The sequence below is a fragment of the Mesocricetus auratus genome, unplaced genomic scaffold, assembly GCF_017639785.1.
Source record: "Mesocricetus auratus isolate SY011 unplaced genomic scaffold, BCM_Maur_2.0 Super-Scaffold_4256, whole genome shotgun sequence".
NCBI lineage: Eukaryota > Metazoa > Chordata > Mammalia > Rodentia > Cricetidae > Mesocricetus > Mesocricetus auratus.
This window is the reverse complement of record NW_024429182.1, coordinates 79,293,460-79,316,028: the sequence shown is the minus strand read 5'-3', so window position 1 is coordinate 79,316,028 and position 22,569 is coordinate 79,293,460. Positions and strand designations below refer to the sequence as shown.

At 41.7% G+C, this 22,569-nt stretch overlaps 2 protein-coding genes across 9 annotated transcripts in view; one reads left to right on the top strand and one right to left on the bottom strand.

The window, feature by feature from the left end:
• Positions 1–22,569, top strand: part of Rexo5 (RNA exonuclease 5) — a 37,039-nt gene that overhangs the window by 12,133 nt on the left and 2,337 nt on the right. For 3 of the 4 annotated variants that reach the window (XR_005880747.1, XR_005880745.1, XM_040755521.1), the window contains one exon: positions 766–1,003. Coding sequence is in view for 1 of the 4 variants with exons in the window: in XM_040755521.1 (XP_040611455.1) it covers positions 766–844 (79 nt within the window). In the remaining 3 variants the exon portion in view is untranslated. Of the gene's footprint in view, positions 1–765; positions 1,004–14,891; positions 15,069–22,569 lie in introns of those variants that run through there. The other variant, XR_005880748.1, reaches the window with a different exon arrangement.
• Positions 6,024–22,569, bottom strand: part of Dcun1d3 (defective in cullin neddylation 1 domain containing 3) — a 38,556-nt gene continuing 22,010 nt past the window's right edge. For all 5 annotated transcript variants that reach the window (XM_040755504.1, XM_040755498.1, XM_021229346.2 and 2 more), the window contains 2 exons: positions 12,124–12,659; positions 6,024–10,736 (listed from right to left, as the gene is read on the bottom strand). In XM_040755504.1, coding sequence (XP_040611438.1) covers positions 10,253–10,736; positions 12,124–12,554 — 915 coding nt within the window. In that variant the 5' untranslated portion in view covers positions 12,555–12,659 and the 3' untranslated portion in view covers positions 6,024–10,252. The remainder of the gene's footprint in view (positions 10,737–12,123; positions 12,660–22,569) is intronic.

Genomic DNA, 22,569 nt, shown 5'->3' with positions numbered 1-22,569 from the left:
GATCTGTTCATAAAAGGCTAGTACTTACTAGACAGCAGGTAAACAGTTGTTTTGCTCATTTTCTGCCTTCCTTGTATCAAAGAGCTCCTTTAGCTCTCTTAATCCAGTCCCATGAAATTCATAAAAAGTGGCAGTGAACAGCTATCAGATGATTCCTCAGTTGTAAGCACTGTTCTAATGGCATATATCATTAAATAAGTAATATTATTACAAAGTTTTTCAGATGGCACTAACAAAGTCTTTAAGGAAAATGAAGACTAACCCCAGTTTCTAAGGACTGTGAGGACAGATTTTCATTACTGAAACCTGGCTGATCCTTGCCAGTATGACTTAAACAAGTTATGTCTGAGTCTGTTTCTTTGCTTTGAAAATGAATTGAATACTTGTATCACTGAGCTGCTCTTCAGGATTAAAGAGACAGGTGTCTAAAACTGTCCATACTTGATTTGTAATAAGTGCTTAGTGAATGCTAGTTATTGTTATGCTTCTTTAAGCCTTAGTGGCATAGTAACTTAAACATTTTAGAGTTTTGTAGTTGAAAGGAACAAATGAGGCATTTGAAATGTGTCATCTATCTCTTGAGCAGCAGAGCTAGGATTTGAAGTAGGCTTCTTTACTGAGCCCACTCCAGCAGGCAGGTTTCCATAAATCTGCCTCTTGGTGTGTTGTACACACTTACTTAAAAACTTACTTCCTCTATCCTAGGAACATACAGTCATTTATTTGGCCCTATAGATAAAAACATGTCTTCATTCTTTATTACAGCACTTTTGGATCACACCCAGGCCTAGGACTGATGAAAATAAAAGAAGAGGACAGTGATACCCCAGGCCTGGGAGTCTAAGTCTCCCCAGACTTTCCATATAGAGAATGTGGCTAAGCTACAGCCCCTTCAAGAGGATGGCAAGTCTTTCCATTGAGCAGACAGCTTTGGTAAAAAGTTAGGATACCAGCTAAAGTATATTGTCATGTTCAAAATTTCAATAAATGCCTAAAATTCAAAGCATTTCCTCCTCTTAAGACATGGGGGGTTGAGTGTTTTGTGTCTGAGTTTATTTACACAGGTATTGATTGATTGCTGTAGCACTACCATTAAATGGCAGAGATTACAAAAACCAAGAGAAGAAAATCCAGTCAGTTTGTCAAATTTCTGTAAGTAACTGGCTAACCTGTTTACTCTTTAGCATCTGTTATAAAGTTAAAGGGGCGGGGAGATAGGCCAAAGTAAACATCTGGCAAGAGCAAAGATAGTGAGAAACTGTTAGCTTTGTAGTTCAAACACACTTCCATGTTTGGGTATCCCTCCTTTTTGGGATACAGCTGCAGCATCACCCTTCACCAGCAGGTGGCCCCATCACACCAGGGCATCACTTGGAAACTAGAAACTTGAAAACTCAGAAAAAGTGTTAAGTTTTAAGGTGACTAACTAGTAATACTTTTGGAAATATGTGACACAGGTCAACAATTGCAAATCTAGTAAAATATGAAATGCTCCAGAGAAAGTGAACTAATCTGTCAGTCACACCCTGCTTTCTACACTCAGATCCTACAGTTCAACCAGAAGAACTGAAAATAGTAAGATGCTTGTACAAAAAAGTGCAAAGTAGATGCCACAGGGTTATTACAAAGGAAGAAGTGTGCTGTGTACATGCACCTCTTCTAATCCCAGCTTTTTATTTTTTTTATTTTTTATTTTTTTATTTTTTTATTTATTTATTTTTTTTTGGTTTTTCGAGACAGGGTTTCTCTGTGGCTTTGGAGGCTGTCCAGGAACTCGCTTGGTAGTCCAGGCTGGTCTCGAACTCACAGCGATCCGCCTGCCTCTGCCTCCCGAGTGCTGGGATTAAAGGCGTGCGCCACCACCGCCCGGCCCCAGCTTTTTAAAATTACTGGATTGCTCAACTTAAATTGAATACTGTTACTCCAGGCACAGAGATTACTAGTATCTCATAAAATTATTATTTGGTTTTTTGAGACAGGGCCTCATTATGCAGTCCTAGCTGTCCTGGAACACTAAGAGATCCACCTGCCTCTGCCTTCCATATCAAAGTCATCTGCCACTGCATGTGCATGTGTGTTTCTGTAGGGTTATCAAACAGTATTATAGTTTTGATTCCTGTTGTGTAGGGAAAATGTACAAAGCTATGCATGGGATTGGAACTAAGCCTGGAATGCTGTGTGCCAAAATGTTAACAGTATTTCTCTCTGATTAGCAGGACTGGCAAATCATGTTTTACAAAATGTTTTGATATAAGGATCTGTTTAAAAAACAACAACAAACAAACTAGGCAGGCTTGTTGGTGCATCCACTCTGGAGGCAGAGCCAGGTAGATCTGACTTTGAAAGCCAGGCCAGTCTACACAGTGACTTCCAGGCCACCCAAGGCTACATAATGAGACCCTGTTTCAAAAAAATAGTAAGTAAAAAGTTCAGCATCATTACTTTTGTAGTTAGCAAAGAAGTAATTCTGAACATTTAGGGTTGGGCACTTAGGGAGGTGTTTAACCCTTAAATGAAGCAAGCCTCGGTAAGATTGGACCATAAGTGGAACCAGACACCAGGGTTTGATTTTAGATCAACACGCTGCTTCCTGAAGTCCCTCTGTCAGGAGGAAACTTATGTTGTGCCAACTTGAGCTTCCTTTCCGTCTGAGGTCTAAAGCAGTGGGGCTCAACTGATATCTACTTTTTTACGACAGTGCCTCGGGTAGAACTTCACCTCTGTTGCTGGGGTTTGGGTCATTCTGAGTCCGTTTTCACAGCTGTGTAAGATGAGGAAAAACCTACTTCTAAAAATTTTGAGACTTGCTTGTGGAAAATGTCAAAAACTGTGAACTATTTTCCTGAGACTGTGTTTAAAATGGGGAAATCAGTACCCACTTCTTGGTTGTTAGGAAGATTAAATTAGCAAAAGTCCAGCATGAATAGTGCTCAATAAGTGGCAAGCATTAGGGGTCTTTGCAAAGTGTTGCAAGAAGCTATTGAGGCTTTCTGAATTGGGCAAGGCTATTTCCTTCAGCATGGATGAGGGATTCCCTGTGGGCCACAACTGCAGAACTGAAGAAATGGACTTAGCTTTCAAGTCTGAGACTTTTTGCACACTGTGTTCTTCCAGCTGATGCTCCCACCTTTTGGAAACCAAAGCTGCCAACTTGGCCTCTTGCAAAACACACATTCCATTCATAAGTGTGTTTGTGCATTGTTCCTTCCACACCCTTCTAGGCAGCCGATGCTGAGCTGCCAAGGCAGCTGCCTGAGGAGCAGTCTTAGGGAAAAGGCAACCCCAAGGGAAAAGGGAACTGGAGGTTTTTAACAGAACTCTTGATTTGGGTTTTCAATTTCTGTGCCTATATTGGGGTTGAGTGCTCAGAACACTAAGATTTGTTTCTATTTCCTTGAACCTCTGCAAATGACCTCTAATAAAATAGGGAAATCAGTATAAGTTTGAAAAATTAAGGTTATATCCAACCACCCAGAAGTAATGACTGCCAATATTTTACAAGCTTAGATTTCTTTTTGTCATTCAGATTTTTTAAATAGCTGCATTAATATTGTGGTATCATAACTCATAATTTCTAAAACACTACTTTGTTGACTCTGAAGCTGCAGGTTACATTCTTGCACATATATACTTATCAGGTGTCTTTCTAAGAAAAGTTACTGTATTAATACACATTGATACTTAAAATTCTTTAACTACAGAAAGATTTTACTCTTTACCAGCATAGTTTGTCTCAAATTATTGCCAGTGTGCTATATTAAGGGATAGTTTTTATGTTTAATTACTATTTTCTTGAGTACATTTAGACTGGTATCAACTTACTCAAAAGCTTTTTGGCCAGATTTTCTTCAATGGGTTGTGTATATCTGTTGCCTGTACTGTTGGGAAGCCAACTACTTTTGCATGTTGACTTTTTAAGAGCTTCTTGTGGATTAGATATGGTATCATTCTATCAGTCTCAAAATTGCTTTCTAGTTTGCTTTTTAAGGCATGGAAATTTTGTAATTTAAAGTCTGGATTAATCCAACAATCAATGTTGGATTTGACCTCTATACTTCCTGACACCTTAGTATACAATACCTTTCTCTCATATGTAAATTTACCCAATTATGTACCTTTGCTTCTTTTATAATTTGGGTCAAAACCCAGGGCTAGAGAGATAACTTTCAGAGCCAACACAGCTATCTGCTTTGAGAACTTCATAGGAGAGACAAGAACTGAAGAGATTCTTATCTCTCTGAACTACTTTTTGGCATACTTTCTTGGTAAAAGTCCATTCCATGTGCAATTATTCTCATCTGATAACTGTATAAGAACTACTCTGGTACCAATCATTTAATTGAAAATAGGATTTTATCTGCTTGTAATCCGTTCAGCACTCTTAACCACACCCAAACTGGCTATCTTCCATTCTATTCTGCTACTCTCCAATCTGTGCTTAATAAAGGGAATAAAGGGAACAAAGCACAGAAGCAACAAACCCAGGAGTCAATGGGAGGAATGTGAAGCAAGGGTAAAATACACGTATTTTAGGAAATATCGAGCTTACTATGCCCTTTCCAACTATAAATGCTTCTCTGATTCCCATCCTGCACATCTTAGGTGATACCAAGAGGCTAGGAACCTTTGAGGAACCATCAGCACTTCCATCAGAGAAATGAGCAAGATAGCTGGGTGGTCAGTGCTATTCTTTTTTTTGTTTGTTTTTCGAGACAGGGTTTCTTTGTGGTTTTGGAGGCTGTCCTGGAACTAGCTCTTGTAGACAAAGCAAATATCACAAAGATCCCCCTGCCTCAGCCTCTCGAGTACTGGGATTAAAGGTGTGCACCAGCACCGCCTGGCATGTCAGTGATATTCTTTTTTTTGGTTTTTCGAGACAGGGTTTCTCTATATTGTTTTGGAGCCTGTCCTGGAACTCACTCGGTACACCAGGCTGGTCTCGCAGTGATCTGCCTGTCGCTGCCTCCCGAGTGCTGGGATTAAAGGCGTGCATCACCAACGCCCGGCTGTCAGTGATATTCTTAAACAGACAATAACCAGAAAATACAAGAAAGGAACTGAGGGTCTTAAGTCTAGAACTTAAGAAGTAAATGGCTACTTCAGAGTTCCTGTTAATTTTTTCCTCTGTGGTGATATATATACCTTTAATCCTAGGACTCAGGATTAAAAGGTAGATGGATCTCTCTGAGTTCAAGGACACCCAGGGATACATGAGATTGAATCAGTCTGAAAGAGTAACAGATCACACACCTTTAATCCCAGAAATAGAGAGGTAGGAAAGAAAGAAGCAGGGTCTTCAGCACTGAGTAGGAGGCATTCATTCTCCAGCCATGATGAGGAGAGTTTACAGTCTGAGGCTTGGAGAGAGCTCATGGAAACAGGTCTATTCAGCGTGAGGTAGTGATACTAGCTAGTGGCCGGCTAGTTTGCTTTTATAAACTTCAGCTTGAAGTCTGAACCTCAATATCAATCTCTGGGTCATTTATTCATGTTAACTTCCTCTCCCAATCTGGCACAATAGAAAGTTGAGCCCTTTCAGGGAGCAATGAGTGATGAAAGATCAAAAGTCATGCCATACACTAAACTCTGCCACCATCCCCAATGTACCTAATATTTTTTGGAAAATCCTAAGAGGAATGGTTGAGCACTATGAGGTATCATGGATATTTCACAAATTTTTCTTAAATTCTAATACTGATGGAGAAAACTTTATTTTGCAGATGAATAAAAGGTAAACTCAATCACTACAAGCCTGATGAGACCCATGGGGCCATACATTTAACACAGGGCTCAAGATTGGCTTTTCTCATGGGAATTGAGTTACTTAAGAAAAGCATTTCAGTAGTGGGCATATAAGCATTCACAGTGCATGGAGGTCATCATTTGTGTTTGGAACTGAGCTCCTATCCTACATGAGTCATTTTCCTAAGCTGTTAATATAACAGCATCATTGGAAAAGTGGATAACTTATGCCTCAGAATAAATTCAGTTTTTTTTTTTGTTTTCTGCAGAAATATCAATAGTCAGGTAAACAAATTTATTGAATCCAACAGCAGATAACCTTCAAATTAAAAAACAACAGAAACAAAAAAATACTGTAGACAAAGACAAAAATGTATATATCAAGTTAATATTCAAGGGGCTATTTGAAGAGTGCAACAGTGCAGAGAATACAAAAGTATTAACTTTTGTCAAGTTTGTACAACCTCAAGAAACGTATGCTGGTCACAAACCAAGAGGGATCCACAAAGGAGGAGGGTCACATGAGCAGTAGACTCATCACCTCAGCGGCTTAAGACAGGATATATGTGAGACCAATTCAACCAAGCCCTGTTTACCTATTGCTTCAAATTCCCTCTTTGAAATCTAGAACCATACTCAGTGCAGCAAGGAAGAACAGTTAATCAGATTCTGAGGACTGGGGGCCAGCATTAGAGAAAAGATACTTGTTCCATAGCAAATATATTTGTTATATCTGTGCTGAGAGAAAATCAGCAGCTGCTGAATGGCTTCTTTTGGCAATGCTCAAGATATGTGATGTAAGTAGGTATCTACTAAGAGAAACAGAACACACCAATCCAACACTAGAATCAGAACTTGATTACTCAGCTAACCAAACCATTTCAGCATCTGCACCCAATGCTCAAACTTTATTCTTTTAAAGGGTGGGGGGCTGGTAAGCATCCCCAGCATGTAGTCCTGGGCCAACTGGTATGGGCTGCTATTACAGCTTAGCATAGGAATGTACTCCCTTTACATGAGCCACAGGGAGGATCAATGTCACATGTCCTTAAAAAGCCCTAATTGACATATTTTGATAATTTTATCATTTCAAATATTTAAGTTAAATACTGCTTGAGTTCTCCAAGTAAGACCTTGGTCAGTTTTCAAGATGTTCGGGTCATTACTAGTCACCCTAACATACATGGAAGAATAAGTCTAAAGAAAAGGGGGGCAGGGAACTTCTCAGCAGTAGCTTTCTTTCTGTCCCAACTGTATAACTGGGTCTACCTGCTGCACTGAAGACCCCACTTGAAATATAGCAAACCATACAGCAAACCATACATCTCAATATATAGATCTTTTGCTTTTTAATGTTTGGAGTAGTCTTTATCTCAGCAACTTCCCACCAATGGTCCAAGTACATAATCTGTGGGGTTCCATAACCTGATCTGGCCTAAAGACCAGGCCCTAGGAGACAGTACTGTTTCAAGGTAATACTGTGTGCAGCTTAACTCTTTACTTTGCCCATCCAATATGAATAATACTGCTTTGCACATTCTCTATTATCTTTCCCTTAGCCCAAAGCTTTGGCTGATATTGGAATTTTCAGCTAGCTCTGTAGATTTTTTATCAGATGGGTACATACAGACTTTTGGACCTAACACACACGTTGGCACATCTGCCACAGTCGAGAGAGCTGCTGAGACAACCCCTAGTAGTACAGCAAAGTGTCATTAAGAATAATACATTCAAGTTTGGCAAGGCTAGGGGAAAGAATTCAATAAAGCAACCCTTTATCTTATACTAGCTCACTAATAAATTACTAAAGAAATACCATGGAAACTCAAAAAGACAGTTGCCAAAAGTAAGCAATTTTCCAACAGATTCTGTGTAGTAATGCTTAGATGTTGCAGAATTCCAAAATGGCACCCATATATCACACCTCCCCACATCACCCCAGTGTCACAAAGCTGGCTTACCTGAGGGGCAAACATTTGGCTTCCAGTCACTGCTGGAGCAAGCCTATCTGAGATTGAGCAAAGCAGAGGCTTTTGTTTCTCAGAAGTGTTAACTACGAACCTTACATCTTGCTGTAAATCTCTTGGTAAAACAACAACAGACCATTAAAATATAATTACAAATAATTTCTGAATGACTGGGGTTGGAGAAACTGAGCAATTGGTTAAAATCTACCAGTGGAGAAAGAATCTAGTTCCTCCAGTCCATGGAACCCTTTATGGCCTCCCTTTCTTGGCACTTCCTGGCAACATACACCCTTTCTTATCTGGAACAGAAAGTCTTACCTAAAACACTCCACCACTTCTTCCCTCATTGGACGTCTACCTAATCCGGAATTAGGAACAACTGGCTGGGTGAGATCTTCTCCAAAGGCTGCAGTGCAGTTGTGCCCTCAGAAACTGCTGGGCCCCTGGACACTCACTCAAGGATTGTCTTACTATGGCAGAAGAAAGGGGCACATCTGACCCAACAGCCTCTTCAGCCTTACAGCACTATCTGTCTCTTTAGAAAGGACAATTGTCAGGCCTACAAAAATGTGTCCTGTGTCAATACCAATTTTAGGAAATAAGACTGTCATCTCCTTAAATACCATCTTTATAAAGATAGGAGCCCAGAGCTGTAAGACTCATAAAGAACTCAAGCATGCAACTCTTTCCCATGGTGAGAAACATATACCCAGGATTTGGGGTAGACTAATCAAGGAATAAAATTCCAAGTATTTAATAGACACTTTTCATTGTATCAAGAGTATAAATAGTTTTGTAACTTTTATTAAAGGATTCCCTTTTAAATCTGTTCCGAAGTGTTGGAAGCTGAACTGTACAAGCTCCTGGCACCCACTTTCCAGTACAACTTTTTGAGGATATTTTTTAATGGGAAATTATCAAGAGGGTCCTCTAGTAGAACTAGGTAGGACAGAGTCAGCTTCTCAGGCCCTGGTGGCAGCTTGACCAAAGCTGGCCTTGCGGAGTGAACATGTGGAGTTATAGAGAACTGGTTCCTCCTTCCTGCGAGCAAATTCATTCAAGTTTGCTTTAGTGAAAATGTCCAAATTCATAATACAATAGCCTCCATTTATGACGCTCCCTGGCATCTTCTTAAACTACAGATCAAAGGCAGCTCCCTCTTTTATGGCCAGTTTTAGCAGACAAATAAAGGAATATAGATACATATATGTGTATATATATATTTTATAAAGGTAAAATATATACATATCTTATATATGTATATATACATATCTGGGGGTAAGGGAAGGAGAAGAGGGTCATGTAAACCTAAACAGTCATCACATTACCCCAAATGAGCTTGACATTAACAAAAAGATAATAAATAACTCCTAGGGGTTAAGTGACAACGTGGGCGCAGCAAAGAGGGAGAGGATACACATTTAATGATTCAATACACTTGGATAATTTGTTTGGCAGAGTTCAGGCCAGTCTCAGGCTTCTGCACTTGCCAGACAAGTAAGCTGATGATACTCAACAAAAACTAAAGAAAACAGTTTGAAGCAGAGTTCCATGCCATAGCTTTCTTTTAGGTCAGCTGGCCGGCAGGCACAGTTTTCTTACCATCTGGAACAGAAACTTTGGCTCCAAGGCAAATGAAAAAAAAAAAACAAAAACAAAAAAAAACAAAGTATTTCCACTTATGACATGAAAATACAAAAACATCAAAGAAAACTATCAAAGAAGTCTACTTCCAGCAAAACTGAGGTAGCACTGCTTTCTCTGCATTCAACGCTGGAGTGGTTTTCAGTACAATGTGTTCTAACAAAACAAAACAAAACTGCTCACTTGACTGACAGCATGGTGATGGATAAATTAAACATGAAATGCAATGGGTCAAAGAAGGAATGAGCAAGAAGTAAGGGAGGTAAGGGCTTTGGATAAATTAGCTTAAAGGGATGGAGTGGTGTGTCAGACTGCAAATGCTCTTGACTGGCCTTGGCTCTGGCTCTCCAAGAGCTCCAAACTGGAAATTAATGCAATGTGGCTAACAGTTAACACTGCTATTCATATCTGTGTAAATTTTTTAAAATAATTATTACAACCTAAATTCAACCATGTAAACAGCACTACACACAGTACAGACCTGCCCTGAAAAATAATATGCAAAACTGAGATCTGGCACTGTATCATTTTGTAATGTTAATTCAACCTAACAGTCCCATATCCCCACCTGGGCCTAAACCCTCCCCCACAAAAACAAAACAAATCTAATAAATTTGTGCAAGAAATGGCAGGCTTATTCTATCTGAAGGCTTCAAATAAAAGGTACACAACATGTAGCCAGGTTCAAATATTTTGGGGGATTTCCCACCCAAAAAAAAAGAAATAACCAAAATAACCAAAAAAAAAAAAATGAAGAAAGTGCCTAAAACATGATACAGCATTTTAGAGCCCTTTCAAATACAAGGCAGAGAAAGGTGTAAAGTAGAAAATATCCGGATCTTCAGTAATTTCCAGAAAGGTCCAATTCCTCACTTGGCTGCAGGGCAGCAGGCAGATCCTCAGTGCTGCTCCTCTGGACACAAGCCCTCGGGCCCTGAGCTGAGTGCACCTCTCCCTTCTGCTTCTCTTTTCCTTCTCTCCATTTCCCACTCCACAAAGGTATCAAAGAGACTCGGCCAGGCCTCATCTTCACTGTAGTTGCTGAGGTCGGGGCCAATCACCTGAGTGAAGTTAAGAAACATGTTCCAAGTGTCCCGGGAGATGCCCTTGATTCCCGAAGGGTTCTCTGTTAGGAAATTTAGCCATTGGTCCAATACAGGAGGATTGTTCTGGGTAAATACTAGTTTCCACAGGGCAATGGCTATTTCACGATGCAGTGATCGTTGCCCTTCTTCAGAGTCCAGGCCAAACTGAAATGTAAACCGGTAGAGATCCTTGAATTTATCTTCTTGTTTGGCTTCTATTAAGAGGCTAGGGAACCGTGCACAGATCCCATCAATGCTGTCTGCACTTATTGCTTTACAGCCATCAAAAAACTCCTTCCTGTGACAGGTAGGAAAAAAATACAATTAATAAATAAAAAACGAAGCCATGTATGATGAGGCAAGACAGCACAGTAACAGCAACTAACCCACTAGCCCTTGGAAGGCAGAGACATGAGGATCCCTGAGTTCTAAGCCAGCCAGCCTGTATAATAGATTTTGCCTCAAAGTTGGATGGATGGATGGATGGATGGATGGATGGATGGATGGATGGATGGAGAGAGAGAAGAGTTCAATTTCTCTAGCCCACATGGCAGCTCACAACCACTGGTAACTCCAGTTTCAGGGGGATCTGACACACTTTTCTGGCCCAAACTAGCCTTGAATTCTCTACTGTGCCTCAGCTTCTTGGGGGATAGGTTTATAGGCATGTACCACCACAATGCCACATACATATTTTTTAACATGTATACAGCACTTTGCAGTTTACAACAGGGTTTCACACTTGTCATCCCAGGGATTGTACAAGCTGCTGAAGACATCTGATCTACTGAGCAGGCCAGATAGCTGGGTTTTGAAGTCTGTTCTGCCAGGGCAGGTATGGTGGCTTATACCTTTAATCCCAGCACTCTTAGAGGGCAGATCTTGGAGTCTGAGGCCACTTGGGTCTACATATCCCATTCCAGGCCACTAGGGCTATATATAGTGAGAACCCTTCTTTAAAAACAAAACAATAATAACAGCACAAAAAATAGTCTGCCATGACCCTGCCATATCCTTTTATACAAACAACCCCCATATGGATACATTACTATGACAATTTGCTTGATAACTGGGGCCAGCTGTCCTTGCTGCACACAGGTCTGGCTGTAGAGGTGTAACTTCAGAGAAACTTACTCTATGGAAACTTAAGTGCCTGGCAGACTACAGATAAATTATCGAATGAGTCAACTGACTAAGGGTCAAATTCTGAGCAGCTGTCAGTCGTGTTGAGCAGCAACTTAGTTAGCAATAGGGTTTACATTGCTTAGTTCTTATTTAACTTCAGGCAGAGGGTCAGTACTCAGTTAGGCTGCCTCTTAGTGCTGTGATAAATTCAACTGTGACATATCAACCAGGCAGCGCTTTATTCTGTGAGGAAAACAGGATAGCACATATCAGACAAAGCTTTATGGAGACAAATCCCTGAGTCTTACCTACTGAGAAATCTACTCAAAAGTTCTGCTACAGTACCAGGAACATGGTAAAAAAAATTCCTTAGAAGAATCTAGGGAGTCATGTAGATCAGAACTACAACTTAGAACACTTAAGCTTTAGAAAAAGAGGGGGGAGAGACCACTTGCTCCAAACCCATGAAGCCAGCCAAGTTCTGTCCTAGTTGGTACCACTACCCACTGTCACTTTCTTTCCTCCTCTGTTCACCTGACATGAAAGCATCTGTGACTAACCTGGTGAATTTGCACATGGTAGCAGCCTGGAATTTCCAGGCCAAGAGCAGCACTCGAAATTCTGTAGGATCAACACATAGGTCATTGCAAAAGCGCTCCATGCCTTCCTCCAAGATTGCATCCTCCCGCTCGTCCTTGTAGCGCCTGAACAGTTCTTCCAACCTCTGCAAGGAAGACTCCTCAGCATTGGTCTTGGACTCCCTCCCAGCGTCTCCAGAAGATGTTGGCAGCTGGCATGCCTCAGTGGCAGCCTCTGCTTTCTTGGTCCCATTGACAAGGATATCCCCAGCTGGTTTGCCACAAGGTGGCACCTGTTCCTCACGGTGGCCAGCTCCCCGCCTGCTGTGTGACTTGCTGCTGGGGTCCCGGTCTCCATTCTTGCTGCCCAAGGTTGATGAAGGATTCTTGCACTTGGTGACACACTGGCCCATGGTGGTGGTGGCCTGGCCTCTAGAGTGGCCCCCTCTGGATCAGATGCCCTCGATGCTGCTGGCCCATGTACTTCAACATGCCATCAGTTAGAGGAGCCAGCCAACCTGGAAGGAAATTACAAAGTAGTCACCTCTAAGCAGAGGAGTAGGGCATAGACACTACACTCCAGAACTTTCCACTAGTGACCACTCTATTTCACTGAGTTAACAATGAGCCGAGGGAAAGACACCCCCTCCCTGCCCCTAGCTCATCATTACCTCTCCTGTAAGTCATCTCTGTGGCTTACCCTTGGAAATGGTGGCTAAGGGATATATGGAAAACCAGCATAAGAAATTCTCAGAATCATTAAGGTAGCACTTACAAGAGGCCAATCATTTGCAGGACACATCAAAGACTAGAGTCTGACAGTGTTCCAGGGGAAATCTGTCTCGTCAACTTTTGCCTTCACTAAGAAAGTTATGTAGATCTGAGTTAAGCCAGAAGTTCTACACCTAATAACCTACAAGTTCAGATTTTAACAAAGATTGTTACAGTAGGTCTTTTCCTCCAAGCATAACACAGCAACACCTTGGAGTATAAATTACCTTGGCCTGGTAGCCATGGCAACTAATTGAGCAGAAAAATACAGAAGTAGCTAAGTCTATGATAATGATAATGGATGGAGTTGGTGACACTCCTCAGTAGGAGTCAAGGAGAGTTAAAGGAGCCTCACCTCACAACTGCCATTCCTTCTTGCTCTCCCTCAGATGCTAGTGTATATAAGAAGTGGAAAATTAACTGAAAGCAAAACTCCATGATGAAGCTTCCATGAAGTCCTCGAACCTAAGGTGCTGTAGCTACTTTAAAGTCACTCATGCTCATGAAAGTAAGCCCTCACCTGGGCTCTTTAAGTAAATCCAGTAAATCCATTGTTTCATTTGTTAGGCTGGGTTCTGGTGGAATAGGGAGAAGAGGCCATATTCGAGCACCTGTAATCTCATAATGATCTAATGATGAGGTAAAGAGTCACAATGTCGCCGGGCGGTGGTGGCGCACGCCTTTATTAATCCCAGCACTCGGGAGGCAGAGGCAGGCGGATCTCTGTGAGTTCGAGGCCGGGCTGGGCCTCCAAAACAATACAGAGAAACCCTGTCTCGTAAAAACCAAAAAAAAAAAAAAAAAAAAAAAAAAAAAGAGTCACAATGTCAAAACTCCATGTGTCTGATCTCTTTGGATTCACACAGGTGTACTGTCCTAGCTCCACCCTGCCCCACCCACCTATATGGGGCCTGTACTCCAGGTACTTTCCCAACCTAGTTGTGTCTCCACACCCAATACAATCTCTAAGACATAGAACTGCCAAATCAAATGGCTACACTGACATGGAGAAAATTCTTCACTGTGCATACTATTTGTTGTAACTTAATTTTTATATGAACTGCTAGAAATCTGTGGCAAAAGCAGAAGCTACTTCTCTAATACAATCCTCTCAGGACTTGTTCTTAATCTTCAACTAGTTTGCTATAATAGAAAATTCATTTACAATTTAGTGCTTGCAAAATACTGCTACAACTACATTGTTAGTACGTGGATCAGAAGCCAGAAGTGTACCAAGAAAAGCAGACACCAGACAAAAATCACTGTCAGTCCACCATGGGCCTCCTACTTCTAAGGAGCTTCCATGGATCTTCGTAGTACAAGTTCAGAGCTCTTAAGAGTCTGGTAATGGGGCAAAGGGCAGTTGTTCAGAAAGGCTGAAAAAATAAAAACAAAACGGCTTCTACCAAATAGTGCTTAGATAAACTGGGAGTTACCTTCAAGAGGAATTATCTCTAAAAGGAAGCAGTGAGTGTAGTCACCTAGAAGGAACCAGAACCATTCCTGTAGTTAAGGCAGACTCCTATCAGGGTGTGTCCTATTCTCCACCCTCAGAGACAAAAGACATGTCTACACATGCCCTCTAAAGAACTGCAATTTCAATGTGCTTTAACACACACACACACACACACACACACACACACACACACACACACACACACACGAAGAAACCCTTAAAAGTGCTTTGACTGTGAAAAGTGACAGACCCAGGCACCCAGGCATGGTTTCTCACAGGCTGTTAATACTTTGGGCATGTAATAAGTCAAATTTCAAAAGGCATGAGAGGTTAATTCTTGGAAGACCATCATATAAGAGAAGCGACTGTTCCAGCAGAATTCTCTCCAAACAAGAAGGACTGTAGCATGTGGAGGGTCTGGTTTCCAGATTTGTGTTTCTAAAGACTGGATTGCTGAAAGAAACAAAAGGCCCAAACTTACACAAACCCCACATGCTCACAGACTGGCAACTCTAATTCCCAGGCTCGCTGACTCACCAGTGTTTGCTGCTCAGCTCCTGCTGGAGGCCCAGCACCAGGAGCAATAAGAGGATTTCCTGCCCTCCATCTGACCCACCTACCCAGGCCACTCACCCCGCCCTCATTGGACAGATGCTTCTGTACAGCAGCTCCCTCCAAAGCCTGGCACCAAGGCCTAAAGGTAAGGACAGAACAGATGGGGCTCACATAGAGGCCTAAATCCCATTTACTCTGCTGGATCTCCATGTAAAAGCATCTTTTGATGACCTGATACAGTGGAACCAGTTGAAACCTGAAGGCTTTTAACATGCTCAACAGATGAGAAAAAGAGGGGGAAATCAATGTCGACAGATGATCAATCACCCAGTGACAGAAGGTCTGCTTTCTTCCATCATAGTTCCTTTCTTTGAAAGGTTTCCATTCTAGTGGGATGGAATAGTGGGCTCAAGTGAGAGCCAGTATTTTCTTGTCTGCTGGTGAGTACTGCTCCTGGATCGCTCTTTGATTTCTCTCTCTTTTCTCTGGGCTTCTCCAGGCCCAGTCACAGCAACCAGCCCTGTGTTCAAGAGGGTGGTAGAACCTTCTTCAGTCTTTCAAAGCTGAAGGTCTCACTGACTATTGGCTAACAGCAGCCAATAGTTGAGCATTTGATAGACAGCCAAGCTCTATATTAACTAAGCACTTAAAGAACATTATTAGCTCATGTGCCCTTCACCACAACCTCATTGAAAACAGGGAAACTGAGGCTCTGCATACATTCAGTAAATTTAGCTAACATCACAGAACAAACAGAGCCTGGAATGTTTAGTTCAAGAAACCATGAACTGTACAACTGAGCCCACATCTGGCAAAGGATCATGGGTTAGTACAGTGAGTAATATTAAGGAGCAACAATTCAGCAACCACAGAATTGCAGATTTTAACCGTCAGCCGCCAGAAAGAACACCACACTGTCTGCGTGCATGATCAAAGACATCCTTAGCACTGCTCTCCCCAGGGCAAGACCAGTCCAGCTGCCATGATTCCAAGAAGTATAATGCCCTTGGGTTCAAAGCTCCCCATCCCCAGGAAGGGAGGAGATATGTTAGAAATGGTCCACTTGCCCTAGACCTGCTCCACCACATCAGTGTGGTGAAAGCCACAGCCATGAAACTGAAGCCTAGCTCTGTGACTGAATTTCCCAAACCTACCCACATGGTTACTGTACATAGTCAAGAAACATACATAATAATACCTGATACATATAGCTATCCCTACCTTAAAAGTCATTAGCTCACATCCTTCTAAAAAACACTCACAAGTGCTGTTGAGACGGCTCCTTGTTAAAGGTGCCTGCCACCAGGTTAGGGACAATCTGATATCAATCTCTAAGACCTATATGGGTAGAAGGGGAGGACAGATTCTGAAAGTTGTCCCAGACTGCCACACACAAGCCAGGGCACATGAGCACACATACACACAATTTTAAAATATTAACAATAGTAATAAAAGGCCAGACACAGTAATGCATGTGTTTAATCCCAGCACTTGAAAAGCAGAGACAGGTGGATCTCTGTGATTTCAAGGCCAGCCTGATCTACATAGTGAGAGCCAGTCCCAAAAAACAAAAACAGGTTCATACCACAACACTCCAACACATGGAGAATCAGGCTCTCGACAGGAAGTGATTTCCTTGGGATTGATCCTCAATAAAATCAAGCTGTGCCTGTGTGAGTACTTGAAATTGTTAGGCATACCCTGTTCCTAACCTGAGGCAGGCTTTCCCTTTCCTCTTTCAACCACTTTGGCAAGTCTGTAGAGACAGGATCTCTAGCTTTTAAGGCAATTACACTGTTAATGGAGGTTATCTTCCCAGGTGGCTCTCCTCTTTCCCACTGCCACCTGCTGACAGCTTCTGCACAATCTAGACACGCCAGTGCCACGTTTCCAAAAACAACACAATTATTAGTAATGAATATCAATTTCTATTTGCTAGTGTATTGTAACAGCCATATAGAAATGTAGCTCTGTAAAATAACTCTTCCCGAGTTCCAGGAAATTAAATGGCAGCACACCGAGGTCAAGGAGCCTACCTAGGGAAAGCGTACAGTAATTGAGAGGTTGAGTAAATCACAGTGATGGCATCTATTAACCAAACCTGTCAACAGCTCATCCCACTGCACTCAGAGGACTGTTGAGAAGGAGGAAATGAGCAAATGCATGTATTTGGTGCATAGAAGCATTCAATGAAGTGTCCGCCTCTCTGTGTAATCATTATTATTACTGCTATCACAAAGTCATTGGCAGACTCAAGCTTCCTTTACCACAGGAAGAGTTCTTCAGTAGCCAGCCCAGTTCTCATAAGTGACTGTTCTCCTGCTTTAGCTATACGGCGCAAATGGGTCAAATAGAGCCAAGGACAAGGAGAGGTGGGAGAAGGACTGGGAGAAAGTGGGGAAGTGGAACTACTCGCACCTACACTGCCTGCGAAACCTACTCTAAGTCTGACATTTATTTGCCAGACAGGAACTTGTTTCAGCTTACACTGGGTCAGGATCAGTACCCAGCTTTTCTCCTTCAACCTTAGCTCCAGCTGTTTCTGACTCCCTGCCTCCTTTCTCTGCACATCAACCTCCAGAAACCTCCTTCCTCTGTACCAGCCCTGGCTGCTGTTCCTGAGGAGAAGCTTGGCTGCCTGCCCAGCTCAGCTCAGCCCAGCCTCAGATACTGGTAGGCCCCAAGGGCAGTCCTTAGAGACCAGGGGTCCCTGGAGGTGCTCTAGCTCCAACAGCACCTACTCTTTAGTAGTTCCATAAGGTAACAACCAGGCAAGCCTGTCTTCAAGTGGCTTACTCTTGAATGTTGAGCTGACCCATAGTGGAGGACCAACCCACACTGAGACATGGCCCAAATGGAGACAGGAAAAAGGGGGAAATAAGAGAACTGTAAAGAAAACTTGAGAGGGACTCATAATAACTATGGACCTGGGGCTACAGTTGTACTTATAACTAAGTAGTAAATTGCTTTAGCTTTTATATTAGGAAACTAAGGTTTCTTAATTGCTACACAAAAATAAAACTAATCTGCCAAACTTCACTGCAAAGACTTCACAGAGTGGAAGGTCTTGTTTGGGTTCTTAAGGACAATAGGGAGGAAACAGAAAGAGAGAAGATCAATATGATTGGTCTGTGTAATCAACACATAGTAACTATACTTTAAAAATCATTACAGGGAGCTGGGGAGACTGGCCCATCAGTAAAGTGCCAGTCATAAAATCACAAGGACTTTAGTTTGGATCCCCAGCACCCAAGTAAAAGCTGGGCATGGTAGTCCATGTCTAACCCCAGTGCTGAGAGCTAAAGACAGAGAAGCTTCCTGGGGCTTCCAGGCCAAGCCAGTCTAAGTGAATCAATAAGCTCCCAGTTCAGTGATAGATCTTATCTCAGAAAATATGGTGGAGAATGACACCTGACACTGACCTCTGACTTTTACACATGCACATATATAGCATTCGCACTTATAAAAAACACTACATGTATTCATTGAGAATGATGTGATCTATTACATTTAACTCATTACATCTCTGTACGTTATATAGTATTTTCTTCATGTTATAAAAGAAAGAAGTAAATAAAATTCAGAGATCGGCTTGAGATAACCAGTCTGACTCCACACTCTTGGATCACTATCCTGATCTCTGGCTTGCTGGTCTTGCTTACTTTTCTCTGATATGATGTGTGCCAAGGCATGCCAGACTAAGATAACAATGTCCCAAGAAGAAAATGTTCTTTATCAACACCTGAGTGTATTCCAGAGGTTGAGTCTATATGTAGAGTAAATTCTGAGGACACTTTGGAGTTTCATCAGGAACTGCCATAAACAGTGTGTCCCTTCAACAAATCATGTGGCCTCTCTGAGTTTCTGTGACTCCACATCCAAACAAGGGGTCTAGAATTGTCTTTTTAATGTATAATATTCTGGGGCTGGAGTTTGCAGCCTTCCCTTTCTTCATGTTGGTTTGACTCTTGGGGTAAGCAGCCCAGGGCAAACTGTCTCTTTGATGTAGCTGACTGGGTCAGAAAGCCTGATCAGAGGAAGTATTGGCTGCTGATAGGGTGCTGCCTATGAAATGAGGAGCTAAAATACATGAGGTGAATACATACCAAAAAAAAAAAAAAATAGTATCAGCAAGGTGTGTGAGATCTGCTGTAAGACTGCCTTGACGGAAGGAACAATGCTCTTCATTTTGTTACCATCTAGAGTTAGTCTATTCTGCAGCAAGAAGCTATCAAAACACACTGGCATCCCAAATAAAAGCAATATGAAATTCATGTTTCGAACTTCTATCTAAAGAGTTTGTGGAGCTAGCTGGGTCCATGGTCTTACTTCTCACTGAATATGTCAGACACTGAAGAACAGAACATGAGTGCATGAAATCTTCAGTTTTTCTACAGCAGTCAGAGGCTACAAGGGACAGACTCCTAGTCCCACTTGGTAGCTACAGGTTCTGAGTGACCTTTCCAAAACAGATTGGCAAGTGGACACTTCCAATTGTAAATGACTTCTAGAAACTTGCAGAGACAATGAGGAAAGTCGCTCCTCTAACTTGGAACTGGGGCTTGAAGGAAGATTACCTTCAAAGATTAGGTCTTACCAGAGAGCTACTAAGTGGGGAAAGCAGGTTCCTGCACCAAAGCAAACAAAACCCTGTTTGTTTCTATGTTCATGCTTTTAAAGGTGTCTTTGTTTTAAAATGCCCTATTCTAGCAAACTAAAAATGCAACTCTAGTTAGGGTTGAGTAGGACTTGCTACATCAACCAACCTCAAAAGTGCAAAAGGAAAGAGGCATGAAGGAAGGAAACAAAGAATATTTTTAAAAGAAAATATACGCCAGGCGTTGGTGGTGCACGCTTTTAATCCCAGCACTCGGGAGGCAGAGGCAGGCAGATCTCTGTGAGTTTGAGACCAGCCTGGCCTACAAAGCGAGTTCCAGGACAGCCTCCAAAGCAATACAGAGAAACCCTGTCTCGAAAAAAACAAAACAAAACAAAAAAACAAAAAAAGAAAGAAAAGGAAATATACATACTAGTTGCATTTCTAAGAAGTAACCTTGGGTCACATGACTAACACCATCCAGCTTGGCACAAAGTCAGTTATTTTTATTAGTTTGTCACTGGCCTTTAGGTGTCACACTTGAAATACAACTGTACACTCTATAATGATGTTTTCATCAGTAATGGACAATGGTCACAGTGGTGGTTCCATAAGATCATAGTACAGTTTTTAGGCAACCCTAACCACTCAGTGCAGTGAAGAAAGTGCTCACTTATTCATAATGATGTTGGCACAGAGAAGTACCCTATACTGCAAGCTGTTTTTTGTTTTTTGTTTTTTTTTTTTTCCCCCAAGACAGGGTTTCTCTGTAGCTTTTGGAGCCTGTCCTGGAAATTGCTCTGTAGACCAGGCTGGCCTCAAAAACTTACAGAGATCTGCCTGTCTCTGCCTCCCGAGTGCTGGGATCAAAGGTGTGCACCACCACTGCTCAGCCCAGCACATACAATTATGTATAGCATGTAACATTTAATAAAAAGGTTACATTACTGGGCTATGTATTTACAATGCTACCTTTTTATTGTTAAGAGGTTACTGGAAAACAGCAGGCTGTGTGGCTGGCAATAAACACATACATGTTACATGTACCATCTCCCTGACTGCATCAAGATATCACATGCAGTGAATGACTTATGTGTAAGGACATTCAATGGCATCCACACAATGACAAACTCACTTCAGAATCCATCTCTTAGTTAGTCAGTCCATGACTAGATACTACTGAGACTATTTATCTATTTAAGGCCTGAGGACTAAAACCACTGTTGCTGGTTAGTCTGCGGGCTACTTGCCAAATACAAGCAAGCCAACACAGACACACACCACATAAACTTTCCAAAAGGAAATAATGAAGCGTTCTATGCTTTAGAACTGAGCTGCATATTTACCCAGAATAACCATAACTGGGCCTTCTCATGTCACTGGCTCACAACTGGGTTTTTTGTTTCTTTCCCCTATCACAACTGTTCTAAAGCAGGTAGGTCCAACTACCCCCATATGTGCAAAGGAGGCATAATTAGGGAGGCCATGTATTTTTATTCTAGGTTGGCCACTGTATTAGTTACTTTTCTAGTTGGTGCTACCAAATACCTAAAGAGAGAACTTAGTGGAAGATTTATTTTGGCTGTTCCAGAAGATATAGTCCACCACTGCAGCAGGAGTGTGAGGCCACAGTCCTCACATTTTGGCAGATGAGGCACCAGGTTAGACTGGAATCCAGAGCCACATATCACCTTCAAGCCTTGCCCCCAGGGACCACCATTTGCTGGAGAGACCAGTCCCAAAGGTTGCACAACCTCCTATTCAGTGCCACCTGCTGGGGACCAAATATTCAAATGGATGAGCCTAAGGGGACAACTGTAACAGTCATTCCTTTGTCATCAGTCCCTCCACACTAATCCTCTGCTTTCCCAATGACATTCCCTGTTTAAAGGCTGCTTTGGGTTTGTACTTCCTGGTACTGTAATGAGCATGGCATGCCTGCTACACTCTGGCTCTATGTATGCAGTTTGCTTCCTAGCGTGGAGTGGAACTACAGTACCTCACTGAAGGCGGACTGCTCTTTAGACATTAATTCTCTGCCATCCAGGAGGTTAGCAGATCATAGCTAATTAGTCCTCAAACATCCAATTTCCACACACAAACTGTTCATTTTCTGGTCACCTTCTAAGGAATTCAGCTGAAAAGTAGTTAACTGAAGATGAGATTAAATTTTTGCATTTAGTAAAAGGAAAGAAAGGAAATTGTGAAATGAGTCAAAAGATGAGGAAAGAACCTGACACAGAAAATGATAAATGACTGCCTACAAATGCCTTAAAGGAATACTTGAATGATCACAAATATACAGCTGTGGTTTCTAGAGTCATGTGGTTTCTAAGTAAGCCTCAAGTCCATCACATGGTACTGATCAATTTCCCAATGGTAGCTCACTGTTCATAAAGAAAATCTAAATCCATTATAAGACCACACACACCAACTTCTCCCTAGAAGTCCATGATGGAGGCTGACTGCTAATGTGCAACAGACAGGAAAATGAAGTTAAAATTAGAATATTAATAGTTATTTCCTGAGAATAAATCCTAAGATGGGAAATTAATAGATCAAAGAGTATGCAGAAACATTTTATATAAAATTTACTTTAGCAATGGACACATACTTTCAGTATACTGTATTTGCCAACTAATTCAATTTTCCTTAAAAAAGAAAAAAAGAAAAAAACTTTGCCAAAAGCATGGAAGACGTTATATTTGAAGAAAAATATCCAGGCAGCAAGTAAAGAAGCGTCAGCTTTTCTGTAAGCACAAGGACTTAAGAGAGTTGTTAGATGGAACAAGAAACAGGAAGTTCATCAAATAATCATCTTTTAATTTCATCTGAATTTCCTCAATGTAGTTTTTTAAGTATTAGACAAACCTTACCCTTTTCACCCTCCATCTGAAAGTCTAATGTGTCCTCATTCTCTTAGCACTGGGCTGAGAATCTGGCTTTTAGACTAACCAGAGCCAGAGTGACTCATCTGCACATGGGGCTGTGGAGCCTTGGAAGCAGCAAATGGGCTGCATTTACCCCATAGACCTGTCATAGGGGCTTG